The 16,868-nt window shown below is 43.7% G+C and overlaps 1 protein-coding gene across 2 annotated transcripts in view; it reads left to right on the top strand.

Moving 5' to 3' along the window:
• Positions 1 to 13,726, top strand: part of SLC25A33 (solute carrier family 25 member 33) — a 35,494-nt gene extending 21,768 nt beyond the window's left edge. For both annotated transcript variants that reach the window (XM_056541837.1, XM_056541836.1), the window contains exons 3-7: positions 3,907 to 3,984; positions 5,979 to 6,079; positions 9,840 to 9,906; positions 10,006 to 10,289; positions 13,257 to 13,726. In XM_056541837.1, coding sequence (XP_056397812.1) covers positions 3,907 to 3,984; positions 5,979 to 6,079; positions 9,840 to 9,906; positions 10,006 to 10,289; positions 13,257 to 13,459 — 733 coding nt within the window. In that variant the 3' untranslated portion in view covers positions 13,460 to 13,726. The remainder of the gene's footprint in view (positions 1 to 3,906; positions 3,985 to 5,978; positions 6,080 to 9,839; positions 9,907 to 10,005; positions 10,290 to 13,256) is intronic.
• Positions 13,727 to 16,868: the final 3,142 nt, after the last annotated feature.

Raw genomic sequence — 16,868 nt, 5'->3', positions numbered from 1 at the left:
GTTTTTCAACAGCTGGAGGCACACTGAATGGGGAACACAGAGCTAATGTGTATGGTGTCCTCCCAAACCCTTCCTGACAGGTAGGAGCATGTAGGATTTTAATGGCCTTATCCTTATTTTCTTGGGGAAGTAAGTTGCCACCAGACACCTCCCCCCATTCAGAACGCATGCACGCTCAGCTGACATTAGCAGGCATGTGTAAAGGGGGGATATCTGGAGAGAGAGCCATCAGCTTAAATGGGCACTGTCAGATACAAAAACTTTTGATATGTTGTAAAGCATGTATAACCAATAAGTTTTGTAATCGCTTTCATTAGAACATTTTCAGTAATTCATACTTAAAAATCCAGTCAAACAACTGCCCCCCCTGCCTGCTTGGACACATACTAGTCCTGCTGTGTCCATGAGTCATCACCTATGTCATGGACACACCTCCTTGATTGACAGCTGTGAGTGCAGGGCTCAGAGCTGGAGGAAAAATCCTCCCACTGTCATCATGTGTCCCTCTACTGTCAGTGAGGACAAGCTGGGAGTTGTAGTTTTGCTAATGCTAGGGGAGATGTGAGCAGACCGCATACTGAGGGAGGGGGCGGAGACCTGCACAGTGAGGCCACGCCCCCTCCCTTTGAGAGGAATTAAGCTAAATTAAAAGTGTAATAAAAAAATAAATAAAGGTGCTAGACACATAAAAATTAGATGTACATGGTCAGGATTAGGCACTGAGTGATATATTAAAAAATGTTTTGTTTTTTTTGTTGGATCTGACGGGTACACTTTAACTACCTATCTTATGTGTATGACCTGCGTAAATCTGTGGTTTCTAAACTGTGGCTCTCCAGCTGTTATAGAACCACAACTCCTAGTGTGATAGGACACCCTTAGGGGTCTGAAATGCTATAGGTAGACATAGAAGACACTTCGAAAATGCAGGATTTCAGGCGCTGACCAAGGAAAAGAAGCTGGAGCCAGGTAGGTAACGAACAGGTTTATTCCCATGCGACGTGTTTCACCGCGCTTGCGCGGTTTCATCAGGCATGCTGCCTGATGAAACTCTAATGTTGTAAGGCCATCAGACGCTTCTTTCTGCTACAGCCATCTTGCAAACGATTCCCAAACTCTGTCTCTGCAGCACATCGCACCTATGTTATCACCCATAACGGTGCCCTGGGGCTATCGTTTCACGTTTGGTATCTGTGCCAGTTTCGTCTGTCGGGCCCTTCATCGCCCTCTGTACAGCGTTTTGCTGATTCACAGTAACAGGCGGCAACCTGTTCTCCCAGAATATTACAGACTTATTGGAAATGTCTTATCAGTTCATCTCAGCTTTACACAGAACAGACAGGTGACTCTTCCATCATCAGCTCCTGACTCTTCCATCATCAGATGTTTCACCGTTGGTTAAAGCAGTGGGGCCTCCAGCTGTTGCAAAACTACAACTCCCAGCATGTCCGGACAGCCAACGGCTGTCCGGGCATGCTGGGAGTTGTAGTTTTGCAGCAGCTGGAGGCACACTGGTTGGGAATACTAGGTTAAAGAGTAAATATTCCCCCCTCTATACCATATGGCCGTCTATTGGCTTCTGTTGGATATGGCCGTAAATTGTCCCTTAAAGGGCTACTCCGATGGAAAACAAATGTTTTCAAATCAACTGGTGTCTAATAGTTATACAGGTTTGTAAATTACTTAAAAATTCTTAAAAATCTTAATCCTTCCAGTACTTATCAGCTGCTGTATGCTCCAGAGGAAGTTGTGTAGTTCTTTTCTGTCTGATCACAGTGCTCTCTGCTGACACCTCTGTCCGTGTCGGGAACTGTCCAGAATAGGGGCAAATCCCCATAGCAATCCTCTCCTGCTCTGGACAGTTCTTGAGACAGACAGACAGGTGTCAGCAGAGAGCACTGTGGTCAGACAGGAAAGAACTAGACAACTTAGTATTCAGCAGCTGATAAGTACTGGAAAGATTAAGAATTTTTTTAAATAGAAATAATGTACAAATCTGTTTGTTTCTGGCACCAGTTGATTTGAAAACCTTTTCTTTTCCACCGGAGTACCCCCTTTAAGACAGGTCAGGGAGGCAATAGCTTGATGCTCCAAGAGCTACAAATCTTGATAGTAATGTCATTTTGTTGGGCCAGCTTCACATATATCAGGCGGAGATGGCATTTAAAAAAAAAAAAAAAAAAAAAAAAAAAAAATTTTTAATCCCAAAACATTGCATACAGCATGATTTGGTGCAGGCATGCCAAAGGGCAGATATATTGGAAACTGCCATACATCCGGAGCAGTTCCCTATTTCAGCCTGTAGGGGGACACCAGATCCAACTGGTTGCATCCAGCATTCCAGTTCAGGTCAGTTCCCCCCTAAACCCCATACCCCTCCCAAACCCCCCGAGGAGTGCTGGCCATTAGGCCTAAGCCCCACACCCCTGTTTAGGTTAGACTGTAGCCCTATCAGTTTACACCGGAGGCTGATTTCGACCACCCGCCCCCCCCCATTCCCTCTATTAGCAGCTTATGGCAATAAGGGATTTAGCTATACAGGATTCAGAGGTAGCAGGCGCACTTTAACCCACGGAGCAGGATGTCCACACATTTATGGAAGTGACATCACTTTTGGGGAAATTCACTTTAAACTCCAGCTTCCTGGTGTCACACCTGTACTGGGACATTGAGTAAAAACGAAAATTACATAATAAACTTTGCATAAACGTTATTTGATATAAGTGAATGAGCATCACATCCTGGATGAGAGCATTAGAGCTGGTGTACACATGGGTGTGAATACTTTTATCCAACATCACCCTAGTATTGTGTTTCCCCCAAGCTGCGACTGTTCAGTTGTTGTAAGACTACAACTCCCATCATGCCCTGGCAGCCTTCTTGTCTTCTCTATTATTAGGGGTACTCCGGTGGAAAAACTTTTTTTTTTTTTTTTAAATCAACTGGTGCCAGAAAGCTAAACAGATTTGTAAATTACTTCTATTAAAAAAAATCTTAATCCTTCCAGTACTTATTAGCTGCTGAATACTACAGAGGAAGTTATTTTCTTTTTGGAACACAGAGCTCTCTGCTGACATCACAAGCACGGTGCTCTCTGCTGACATCTCTGTCCATTTTAGGAACTGTCCAGAGTAGGAGAAAATCCCCATAGCAAACATATGCTGTTCTGGACAGTTCCTAAAATGGACAGAGGTGTCAGCAGAGAGCACTGTGCTCGTGATGTCAGCAGAGAGCTCTGTGTTCCAAAAAGAAAAGCATTTCCTCTGTAGTCTTCAGCAGCTAATAGGTACTGGAAGGATTAAGATTTTTTTTTTTATAGAAGTAATTTACAAATATGTTTAACTTTCGGGCAGCAGTTGATTAAAAAGAAATAAGTTTTCCACCAGAGTACCCCTTTAATAGTTGCAAAGCTACCATCATGCCAAAAGTTGTAGTTTTTGCAACAATACAGCAGTTTTCTTCAACCTGTTACAGAACTACAACTCTCATCATGCCGAGTGATGTAGTTTTTGCAAGAATAGAGCAGTTTTCTCATTCCTGTAGCAAAACAACAACCCCCATTATGCCAGGAGTTGTTGTTTTTGCAACCATAGAGCCTTCTCCACCCATTACAACCCCCATTATGCCCTGACAGCAATGATGGGAGTTGTTGTTTTGCAACCATAGAGCCTTCTCCACCCATTACAACCCCCATTATGCCCTGACAGCAATGATGGGAGTTGTTGTTTTTGCAACCATAGAGCCTTCTCCACCCATTACAACCCCCATTATGCCCTGACAGCAATGATGGGAGTTGTTGTTTTGCAACAGTTGGCGACAACATAGTAAATTCCTTACGAAACCACACCATGGATTCCTCTAGTTTTATTAAAGCTTTTCCTTATTTAATTTTTTTTGTCTTTTCAGATCCATCCTTGAAAAAGAAGGACCAAAATCTCTCTTCCGGGGACTGGGTCCTAATCTAGTCGGTGTGGCCCCTTCCAGGTAAGTGGAGGATAATCTGCCTTAGTGGTCAGAAGTAGAAGTGCAGGGGGCTGTCTTTTTTTTTTTTTTTTTTTTTTTTTCCCCCCTTACCTGTGGCCCTAATCTTTGTCTCCCAACCAGGGACTAATGCAGTGTTTTCTAAACAGGGTGTCTTAATCTTAATCCTTCCAGTACTTATCAGCTGCTGTATGCTCCAGAGGAACTTGTGTAGTTCTTTCCAGTTCGACCACAGTGCTCTCTGCTGACACCGCTGTCCATGTCAGGAACTGTCCAGAGTAGGAGCAAATCCCCCATGGCAAACCTCTCCTGCTCTGGACAGTTCCTGATACAGACAGAGGTGGCAGCACAGAGCACTGTGGTCAGACTGGAAAGAACTACACCACTTCTTGTGGAGCATACAGCAGCTGATAAGTACTGGAAAGATTAAGATTTTTTAAATAGAAGTAATTTACAAATCTGTTTGTTTCTGGCACCAGTATTTATTTTCCAGAACTACAACTCTCATCATGCCAAGTGTTGTAGTTTTTGCAAGAATAGAGCAGTGTTCTCACACCTGTAGCCCCCCAGCTGTTGCAAAACACTAATGCAGTGTTTTCTAAACAGGGTGTCTGCAGATGTTGCAAAACTACAACTCCCAGCATGCCCGGACAGCCGTTGGCTGTCCGGGCATGCTGAGAGTTGTAGTTTTGCAACAGCTGGAGACACCATGGTTGGGAAAACACTGGACTAGTGAGTGAGCACAGCACCCAGGGCTACTTTTCCCTTCTACGGCCATTGACTTTTCGTTGTTTCACCCCGTTTTTATATGACTTTGCCCTCGGCAGTCTGTTATCTGTAGGTGATAAGTGCACAGTCCGCTCCTATATCTCACCTCCGTCTTCTGAACAACAACAAACATCCTCTGAACTCTGCCCCATATCCGATCACTGCACAGCAGAAGGGTTGTTATGTAGGAAAGGGGGTCTCCAAAATGGGGGGATACATAAGAGCTAATGTACTGAATCTGCAAATAATGGGGATTCGTATTGTATGCACAGGACTGCTGCAAGGATTCTTCCCACTCTAGGCAAAAGCTAATTTTGCCGCCCTCTTGACTCCGCCCACTGGCCAAAATTGACACGACCCACGCTGGTTGTCTAACTTTCTTGCGGGAGGCAGAGCAGCACCCCCCATCAAGAGGGCGCTCTAGGCAGCTGCCTATTTTGCCTATAGGCAGAGCAAGCCCTGGGTATGCATGTCATTTTAACACTTTCATCACAGTTACCTCAACAGCAGAATAGTGAGTACAGCTCTGGAGTATAATACAGGATATAACTCAGGATCAGTACTGGATAAGTAATGTAATGTATGTACACAGTGACCTCACCAGCAGAATAGTGAGTACAGCTCTGGAGTATAATACAGGATATAACTCAGGATCAGTACTGGATAAGTAATGTAATGTATGTACACAGTGATCTCACCAGCAGAATAGTGAGTACAGCTCTGGGGTATAATACAGGATATAACTCAGGATCAGTACAGGATAAGTAATATAATGTATGTACACAGTGACCTCACCAGCAGAATAGTGAGTACCGCTCTGGAGTATAATGCAGGATATAACTCAGGATCAGTACAGGATAAGTAATGTAATGTATGTACACAGTGACCTCACCAGCAGAATAGTGAGTACAGCTCTGGAGTATAATACAGGATATAACTCAGGACTGGTCTTCAAACTGTGTGCCTCCAGCTGTTGCAAAACTAAAACTCCCAGCATGCCCAGGTGGCTTTGTATCAGCTGGAGGTCCACAGTTTGGAGACCACTGGTAAAGTGTATTGATATCAGGCATTTGTCAGGCCCCCTGAGCCGCCCCTGCACCTTTAAGCCCATCTGTGGTGCTGGCGAGGTTTGGCTCTGGCTCCGTTACAGCGCACATGTCAGCTGCTCGTGTTTGTACACAGTCTGTTCTGCAGTCGCACAGGATCTATCATCTCTTCTTTTTCCGCAGGGCTGTCTACTTTGCATCGTACTCAAAAGCCAAGGAGCAGTTCAATGCCATATTTGTCCCCAACAGTAACATCGTGCACATGTGTTCTGCAGGATGCGCAGGTAAAGGGGCTGGATTTATCATATTGCGTTGTATTACCGATGATTGATGACCGCCACGCAGCTTATGTCCTTACATTACCCTTGATCTCAAGAACTTTTTTTTTTATTTTTATTTTTTTTTAGACTTAAATGAGAACTCCAGTGTTTTTTTTTTTTTTTTAAGAATAAATAAGCATCTACTTGCCCACATATTCATCTAATTATATTCATTTTGTAGGATAAGTAATGTAATGTATGTACACAGTGATCTCACCAGCAGAATAGTGAGTACAGCTCTGGAGTATAATACAGGATATATACAGGATATAGGTTAGGGCTGGCCACTGGAAGGGGTACTTGCTGTCCTTGGATCAGGCAAAAGCATTTGATCGGGTTAACCATGAGTACCTCTGGTCTGTTCTTCTGAGATATGGCCTGCCGGGGGGGTTTGTTGATTGGCTTAAGACCTTGTATGTAGGGGCAGAGAGTTTCCCGCTTGTGAATGGTTGGATTGGCCGCTCTTTTGAGGTTGGGTCTGGCGTCCGTCAGGGTTGTCCTTTGAGCCCGTTGCTGTACGTGTTTGCAATTGATCCTTTCCTTAGGAGGATTGATTGTGGACCGTTGGCGGGGGTGAGAATGGACCTGGCGGTGCCGGATTCGGCTCTGAGGGTGGTAGCGTATGCTGATGATGTCACCGTGTTTGTCTCCTCACAAGAGGAAGGCCAATGGGTGATGTCAGAGGTGGACCGCTACTCGGAGGCATCCGGGTCCAAGATCAACCGGGTTAAGTGCGAGAGTCTCTGGCTGGGAGGGGGAGATCCTGGTTTTGATCTCCCGGACGCCCTTCCAGAGCCCCAGGAATCTGCAAAAGTTCTCGGCATCGAATTTGGCCAAGGGGATTACCCCAAACAAAACTGGGACAGCAGGCTTAAGATCGCCGCTCAGAAGGTGGATCAGTGGAAGGGTTGGTCTTTGACCCTCGGGGAAAGGGTTAACCTGATCAAAACATTCCTGCTCCCTTTACTGATATATCTGGGCAGTGTATGCATGTTGCCAGAACCTCTTTGGACCCGGGTCTACAGTGTGTTCTTCCAGATGTTATGGGGGAACAGACTGAACCTAGTGAAGAGGGAGGTTACTTACCGTACGAGGAGACTAGGGGGGTTGTGTATGGTCAACCCTGTGGTATTCCTAGTGAATACCTTTCTTAAGACCAATATAGCAAACCTCTGGTCAGAGAGGGCTCCTCCGCGGGTATCCTCCTGTAGGGGATGGTTTCGGCCTTTCTTCCAGGAATGGGAGACAGGAGGGCAAGTGAAGGATCTTCGCACACCACACGGACATCTCCCGGCTTATGCTACCCTGGTTCTGAAGGTTATTCGTCGGTGGGGTCTGGGGATGTGGGAGATTAGGACTCTGTCGAGGAAATTCCTTGACAAGAGGGTCCTGTCTTCTCATTTCCAGAGGCCATTGGCGCTCAAGGACTGCCCAAGTCGGGATCTGGAGGTGGGTTTAGAGCTTTTGAATTCTATCAGGATCCCCTTGAAGTTTTTGGACTTGACTTGGCGCTGCTTCCACGGGAAACTGTGTGTGAGGGACAATCTGAAGTGCAGGAGTTCTGATGACCGGGGATGTCCCCGCAAAGAGTGTGGAGGCATGCTGGAAAGCATGGAGCATTTTCTGCTTCATTGTCCCTTTAACACAGAGGTTTACACCAGGGTGGGCGCTTCCATTGGATGGCCTTGGCTGGCCAGTCTCTCCTATGCGGAATGGGCCTATGGGGCATTCAGAAACCTTGGAGGCTGGGACCGGTGCACTTTATTCCTAGTCAGCTCAGTGGTTAGGTACTACACGTGGAACGCACGGTGTTTAGTGTCGACGCAGCGTAAAATCCTCCCTGTGGATGTGGTGGTTAGGAACATTCTCGGTGACCTGGTGAAGGTGCGTTCTCTGGAGTACGAGAGGCTGGGTGCTGGCAGGGCCTCTCGTCTATGGAGGGGCTCTGCCTTTAAAGTGCCTTAGCCTGTTGTCTCCCCCTGGTGGTGGGCTGATGCTGGCACATTAGTCTTTTTGTTTTGAGCAGTTGGTTTATGGTAATATAGGGCTTGCAGGCGCTGAACTTGAGCTTTAGGGGTTTGTTGTTTGGCTTATAGTGTTATATGTATTTGTTATTGTATTTATTGTTGTAGTCTATTTGTATACTTATGTATTGTATATATTGTTAGTCTGTGTATATTTTATGTAATGTATATATTGTATATATTGTGTGATGCCACCTGGGGTTTGGGTTTAGTTTAGGTTGGGTGGTGGGTTAAAAAGGGGGGAGGGGGTTTGTATGGGACTTTTATATATACAGAAAATCCTGGACTGGTTCATGGACGTCTGGTAACATGTACTGGGGGCATGGGATGCGGGACCAGCTCAGGGCCAAAAAAAAAAAGTGGTGTTATTTTGTTTGTGTTGGTTTTTTATTATTTTGTATATATTACTATTATTGTTGTTGTTATTCTTTTTGGTATATTATTGGTATTGGGTTTTTGGTATTGCAACTGGGCCAGGAAATTCACATTTAGTATTAGTGTATATTAGTGTATATAGTTTATTAGTATGGTATGGGTATTATGGGTATTATAGGAATATGTCTTTTGTAAATATTGTATATATTTGTTTGTGTGCAGGAATGAGTGTGGGGTGGACCGGTGTTGTATTTTATGCTATGGTGTTTGGTTTTATGATTCGCTATATTGATATGTTCTGTCGGATATGGTATGTTTATGTTTTGTAATTTTTTTATTGTTATGTTTGAAATTTTAATAAAAGATCTACAGGATATAACTCAGGATCAGTACAGGATAAGTCATGTAATGTATGTACACAGTGACCTCACCAGCAGAATAGTGAGTACAGCTCTGGAGTATAATACAGGATAACTCGGGATCAGTACAGGATAAGTAATGTAATGTATATACACAGTGACCTCACCAGCAGAATTGTGAGTACAGCTCTGGAGTATAATACTGGATATAACTCAGGATCAGTACAGGATAAGTAATTTAATGTATGTACACAGTGACCTCACCAGCAGAATAGTGAGTACAGCTCTGGAGTAGAATACAGGATATAACTCAGGATCAGTACAGGATAAGTAATGTAATGTATGTACACAGTGACCTCACCAGCAGAATAGTGAGTGCAACTCTGGGGTATAATACCTGCCCAAATGCATATTGTAGGAGCCGTCTGGTAGCAGTAACCTATAGAAAATCTACATGTGGTGCATTGGTTGATTTCCGGCTGGTAAATGGGTTTGTAAAGCAAGTAAGAAAATACCATTGTATATGTGGAATTACTTTTCACACTCCACCTCCCCATAATAATCCATCCATGGAGTTTCTTCTTCCTTTATCTCCGCCATTACCATTTAGCAGCCCCCTCCGGCCCCTGCTCTGCAGTAGACTGCTGCCTTCTCTCCGCAGAGCCTTTCACAGCATTGCAGGGATGCTCCGCTCTGCAGCACATTGATCCATTGTAATAATTGCAGTGGTGGCTGAATGTGCAGCATAGAAGAGCTGTGGTTGTGTAACCTAGAGATAAGAACGTTTGTGGCTGCACACTGCCCCCTAATGTCACACTGGGGAACTACAATCGATCACCTTCTTACTGCAGTATATTAGTAGAGATCTAGTAGATTACAGGATATTTTCTTGCCTTTATTTACTGGTACACTTTTTATAATTAATGACATTGTTCTATAAGGATCCGATTTGCTTCTGTCTTGCAGCTTTTGTTACAAATACAATGATGAATCCAATCTGGATGGTGAAAACACGAATGCAGCTTGAGAGGAGGTAAGGGCTATAGATGTCAGTGTTTTACCATTGGCTTCCCACTTAGTCTACCATTCACATACTTACCCTTTTGCTATCCCCCTTGTCTCGTGTTATTAGGGTGGGAGGCTCCAAGCAGATGAACGCGCTGCAATGTGCCCGATATGTCTACCGGACCGAAGGCATCCGAGGCTTCTACAGGGGGCTCACCGCCTCGTACGCAGGGATCTCTGAGACCATAATCTGCTTTGTCATATACGAAGGGTTAAAGAAGCGCCTGGAAGAGCTGCACCTGTCTGCGGCAAATGCCAGTACTAGAGAGAAGATGTCGGCCAACTTTCTAGGGTTAATGCTCGCTGCCGCGTTCTCCAAGGGATGTGCCTCCTGCATCGCTTACCCACACGGTAGGTTTAGTATATCAGCTATTTACTATGCTAAGAGAGATAATATCTGGAAACTTTTCTATGCCCTATGGCGGTGTTTCCCAACCAGGGTGCCTGCAGCTGTTGCAAAACTACAACTCCCAGCATGCCCGGACAGCCAACGGCTGTCCGGGCATGCTGGGAGTTGAAGTTTTGCAACAGCTGGAGGCGCCCTGGTTGGCGAACACTGTCCTGTGGACTGCCATATTATGTCTGGTGCAGGGCCTAAGGGGACGGGGCATGCCACAGGGATTCTAAGGACATGTTTACATCGTCCATGGCATCTGTATAAGAAATCTGAGGCATGTCCTGGGATCTCTGATGCAGATTTTCATACAAATATTTGTATGCAAATAATTGCATATTTGCATACAAAAGGGCTGATATCAGCGTCCCGGCCTCAGTGTCTGTCTTTGCATGAAAACACCTCATATAGATTTTCAGATCCACACCAACAATACTGTGCGCATTTACATTAAAGGAGATATCCAGTGGTGAAAAACGTATCCCATATCCTATATTGAAATCTGCAGCTTTAAATCCTGCGCATCAAATGGGTAGTCCAGTGGTGAATTTAGATTTAGATTTTTAGATTTTAGATTTTTAGTTGCAGTATTTCCGCTATGGAAAATTCGCCGCAGACTCTCTACTTCAATGGTATTTGTTGGAGAAGAGTGAACTTACAGTAAATTCGATTCGTCACAAACTTCTCGGCTCAGCAGTTGATGACTTATCCTGCATAAATTAGTTCCGTTTTCAGGTGCTCCGGTGGCTGGAGACTCTCATATAGGACTGTATCCACCTTTTCCAGCCCACCGGAGCACCTGAAGGCTGAACTAATTTACGCAGGAAAAGACATCAACTGCCGAGCCGAGAAGTTTGTGACGAATCGAATTTACTGTAAGTTCGCTCATCTCTAGTATTTGCCTAAATGTTGCCACAGAGAGCCCAACCCCATTCAAACTTTCAATCAAATCTGCCCGTGGGAATGAGTCCTAGGGGTGCGTTCACAGGTGCGTATTTTCTGTAGCTGAATTCCATGTGGAGCAAAATATGCAGCAGTTCCTGTATGTAGGAACAAAGGAAGGCTGCCAGCAGCATGCTGGGAGTTGTAGCTTTTTTACAGATAGAGAGCATACAGCATTCATGGCATGCTTGGGGCTGTAGAACTAGAGAGTTTGAAGCAGTCAGTGCATGCTGGGAGTAGTAGGTTTGCATCAATTAGAAAGCTTAAATGGGAACTCCAGTGGAAAACACATGTTTTCAAAGCAACTGGTGCCAGAAAGTTAAACAGATTTGTAAATTACTTCTGTTTCAAAATCTTAATCCTTCCAGTACTTATCAGCTGCTTTACACTACATTATGAGGAAATTATGAAGTTCTTTCCAGTCTGACAACAGGAACTGTCCAGAGCAGGAGAAAATCCCCATAGAAAATTTGCAAGACAAAAAAGTAGACCAGGCACTGCAAGGGTTAATATGCTAAACTGGATAGCTATGGGTGAGTTGCCTGTCTTATTATTCTTATCTTTTTTGGACTTGCATCCCCTCTCATGCTCTGGACAGTTCCTGACATGGACAGAGGTGTCAGCAGAGAGCACTGTGGTCAGACTGGAAAGAACTTCTCAAATTTCTCTGTAGTATACAGCAGCTGATAAGTACTGGAAGGGTTAAGATTGTTTAATAGAAGTAATTTACAAATCTGTTTAACTTTCTGGAGCCAGGTATGCAGCAGCTGGAGCGCTGGAAGCAGTCACTGCATGCTGGGAGTAGTAGGTATGCAGCAACTCGAGCGCTTGAAGCAGTCTGTGCATGCTAAAAGTAGGAGATTTGCCACAACCAGAGAGTTTACAGTTATCACAGCATGCTGGGAGTTGTAGTTTTACCAAAGTTTGGAGATAACAGCCAGAGCAGAAGCATAAAATCCAGCAATGCCAGTAGAAGTTACCGTCACATGAGCCTGTTGTGCCCATCAGATGCTCCGACAGGCTAATACAGTGATCCCTCAACTTGCAATGGCCTCAACATACAATAGTTTCAACATACAATGGTCTTTTCCGGACCATTGTAAGTTGAAACCAGACTCAACATACAATGCTACAGACAGTCCAGATCTGTGAAACTTGTCAATGGCCGGAAGAACCGACCAATCAGAATGGGCATTCACTGGTAAAACCCCTGTATAACTGAAGCGTATGCACTGACTGGTGTCTGGTAGCGCCCCCTACAGTACAGGGAGGTATTACATGTTCTGTACTCTTTACCTGTATTACTGAAGTGCATGCACTGACTGGTGTCTGGTAGCGCCCCCTACAGTACAGGGAGGTATTACATGTTCTGTACGCTTTACCTGTACCAGGATTAGCTGCTCCTTTGGACACCAGGTGAGGGCGACTCCATGTTACTTTTTTAGGACACTGTGTACTGTACAGGACCCTGAAGAAGCTCCTGTCCTCTACATAGACCACTGTTTCCCAAGCAGGGTGCCCCCAGCTGTTGCAAAACTACAACTCCCAGCATGCCCGGACAGCCTTTGGCTGTCCGGGCATGCTGGGAGTTGTAGTTTTGCAACAGCTGGAGGCTCCCTGCTTGGGAAACACTGACATAGACAGTGATTTACAGCTCCCAGCAGATCTTTCTTACTTTTATATGTAAGGACTTACTTTATCTACTAATTTTTCTTTTAATTCTCACTTTTTCCTATTTTTGGATGACATTTTGGTGGCTTCAGAACCAATTACCAGGTTTCCATAGAGTTCCGGACTAAACATACAATGGATTCAACATACAATGGTCGTCCTGGAACCGATTAATATTGTAACTTGAGGCACCACTGTATACTGCATACAACCTGTTAATTTGGGTATTTTCTAGGTGCAGGTTACTAGTCTGTACCTGTGTAATGTTCTTCTATGGCCGCCACTGACCCCCATCCTATTTTCCCTCACAGAGGTCATCCGCACGAGGCTTCGAGAAGAAGGCAGCAAGTACAAGACGTTCTGTCAGACGGCGCGGCTGGTGGCGCGGGAGGAGGGCTACGCAGCCTTTTACAGAGGACTTTTAGCTCAACTTTTCCGGCAAATTCCCAACACGGCCATTGTCCTGTCTACGTACGAACTTATAGTCTATTTTCTCCGTGATAAACCCAAGTAGAGCGGGGGCGCAAAAGGCACAATGGACACTGACCAAAACGAAAGACTGCTGTACTGTAAAGGACGCGGGACGCCCCGCCGCGCCCTTCTCAACACCTTTTCTGGGAAGTTTAAATTCTCATTCACATTTAGTAGTTACTTTGTATATTTTGTTATTTAAAAACAACTTGCAGAGTCCCGATCCCACCGACGCTGCGAGTAACACCATCCCGCTATTTAAAGGGGTGCTTCACTGGAAACTTCTTTTTTTTTTTTTTTTTTTTTTTTTTTTTAAATCAACTGGTGCCAGAAAGTTTAAACAGATTTTCTAAATTACTTCTATTAAAAAAATCTTAATCCTTCCTGTACTTATTAGCTACTATATACTACAGACAAAGTTCTTTTCTTTTTAAATTTTCTTTGTCTGATCACAGTGCTCTCTGCTGACACCTCTGTCTATTTTAGGAACTGTCCAGAGTAGGAGTAAATCCCCCATAGCAAACCTATCCTGCTCTGGACAGTTCCTAAAATGGACAGAGGTGTCAGCAGAGAGCACTGTAGTCAGACAGAATTCAAAAATAAAATGACTTTCTCTGGAGCATACAGCAGCTGATAAGTACTGGACGGATTAAGATTTTTTAATAGAAGTAATTTACAAATCTGTTTAACTTTCTGGCACCATTTTTATTTAATTTTTTTTAAATAAACTGTTCTCCAGCGGAGTACCCCTTTTTAATATTCAGCCTCGGCTGGGGCGGTATTTTTCACGAGTTGCATCTAATTTATATCTATAAAGAACCGGAGTGGAAGAACCAAAAAAAAAGTTTCTGGTCTCTGTGCTGATTTCTTAAACCTAGATGTTAAAGTCGGGGGGGACGACCTTGTTTGCCATAGAACAGTGGTCTCCAAACTGTGGACCTCCAGCTGCTGCAAAACTACAACTCCCAGCATGCTCCACAGTTTGTAGACCACTGATACAGTAATTCAGCTGTTGCAAAACTACAACTCTCAGCATGCCCGGACAGCCGTTGGCTGTCCGGGCATGCTGGGAGTTGTAGTTTTGCAACATCTGGTGGGCCACAGTTTAGAGACTTTGGCTTGAGATATTTTTGGAATTAAAGTGGTATTCCAGGCCAAAACTTTTTTATATATATCAACTGGCTCCGGAAAGTTAAACAGATTTGTAAATTACTTCTATTAAAAAAAAAAATCTTAATCCTTCCAATAGTTATTAGCTTCTGAAGTTGAGTTGTCGTTTTCTGTCTAACTGCTTTCTGATGACTCGCGTCCCGGGAGCTGTGCAGTTCCTATGGGGATATTCTCCCATCATGCACAGCTCCCGGGAAGTGACATCATCATTGAGCAGTTAGACAGAAAACTTCAGAAGCTAATAACTATTGGAAGGATTACGATTTTTTAATAGAAGTAATTTACAAATCTGTTTAACTTTCCGGAGCCAGTTGATTTATATTAAAAAAGGTTTTGCCTGGAATACCCCTTTAAGGAAGAAAATTTAAAAATTTTGAAATCACAATTGCTCTATATTGTCTCTCAAATTACTATCCCAGGTGTATATGGACTGCAACCATAGGGTACAAACTCATCCTACTAAAATGCATTGATGGGGTTATTCTGGATAAGAAAAACAGAGCTGAAAAAAATAATAATAATTATAATATAGTTTTGCGCCTCTACTCAGGTTGTGTGTGGTATTGCAGCTCAGATCCATTGAAGTGTCTGGAGCCGAGTTGTAATGCTACACACGACCTGAGGACAGGGGTGGCACTGTTTTTTTGTTTTAAGAAATCAGCTGTTTTTCTAATACTAGATAACCCCTTTTAGGCTGTGTTTTTTTACACCCTGTAGCTAGTGGTACCGTAATTACTTACGGTGTGGGTTTTTGACACGATAGCTGAAATTACAGTCAAAATTGCACATTTTACAGCAATTAGGCAAATTGTTGTAAAATGCGGCATTTTTTATAGTAAATTTGCTCAATTGGGGCAAAAAAAGATTTGTTGTGGCACCACTAATTAGCTGCAACGTGTAAACACAGCCTTAAAGGTAATGTGTCATCAGAAAATGTTTTTTATGCTTCTCCTGAGAAGAAAGGCATTAATGGGAGGTGATCTGTACAGAACAGGAGATCTCGGCTTAGTTTTAGAACTTGTGACCCGAATGAAACTGCAAGATTTCTGGATTATTATTTTAAAAAAAGGTTTAAAAAGTAGGAAAAAAAACTCTTAAAAATATATGTTTAAAGGGACCTGGTCAACACTTTCATACTGCCTGAACCACGAGTCCTAGAGCAGTCCCCGGTTGCTTCTTCCTGCCCTACCAGCCTTGATTGATGGATCTCTCCCTTTGTGTGGGCGTAGGAAGAGATCTATTAATCAAGGCTAATGGAGCAGACAAAAGCCACCAGGGACCACCCCAATGACTTGTGGTTCACCCATCAGGAAAATGATTACCGATTCCTTTTAACCATATTTTTTGAGAATTTTTGGTGATTTGTATTTATACATTTTTATTTTTTTTTTCATTTTACTATCTGTATTTCATAAACATCCAGAAATCTTGCAGTTCCCATTCTGGCCACTAGGGCTAAAACTAAGATGAGACTTCCTGTTCTGTACAGATCACTTCAAATGAATGACTTTCAGCCTGTGTATAGATAACACTGGATCCACCACCATTCACAGCAGATACCAGACTCCTCCTCACTGTAGAGTGACCTCTGTAAAGGTCACAGAGAATGCCTAGTATGATCTCCAATTAATCTGAATGGGACAGCTCCTGTCCATTTTTGTCTACGGTTTGCTGCTGTAAAGTATAATACTAAATGATGTTCAAAACAGCTCAGGCAAGATGGCAGATCCCAGAAAAATATACAAAATATTTAATAAAAAAAATCTGATCAGGAAATAGAAACGGATTAGAAAATAGGAACAGTATTTGGCTCTAATCAGGAAAAAAAAATATAGGTGACACATTCCCTTTTAAGGCTTCATACATACATTTCCATTGCAGCAGCCTCCCATTGTTTTCAATGGATTTTGCTGCAACGTGCACATGGCGGAAACACCTGCCGCGTAAATTCTGATTCCGGCCTCTGCAGAAAGAATTGACATGTCAATTCTTTCTGCGGAATCTGCTTAAAAATGCATTGCTGTCTATGGAGACGTTCCATTTACGAGCGGCCCTAGTGCCATCAAGCAGCCAGTGCCTGCTGCTTGCGGAATGTCCGCCTGCAAGTTTTCCATGTGGAGATTCTGCCTTTTCAATGCGGCCTTAGGGGGACATTCATCAGTGTTGGTGTAGGTAATGTTTTTTGTAGATCGTTTTGGATGGTCTAAATTTGGTACAATTGCACCTAATTTACCATACTTGTGCAAGGCACATGATACATTTTTTGCAAAGTTTTAAATCTC

This window comes from Hyla sarda, chromosome 10 (genome assembly GCF_029499605.1).
Source record: "Hyla sarda isolate aHylSar1 chromosome 10, aHylSar1.hap1, whole genome shotgun sequence".
Taxonomy (NCBI): domain Eukaryota; kingdom Metazoa; phylum Chordata; class Amphibia; order Anura; family Hylidae; genus Hyla; species Hyla sarda.
This window is presented reverse-complemented; position numbering and strand designations above follow the sequence as displayed.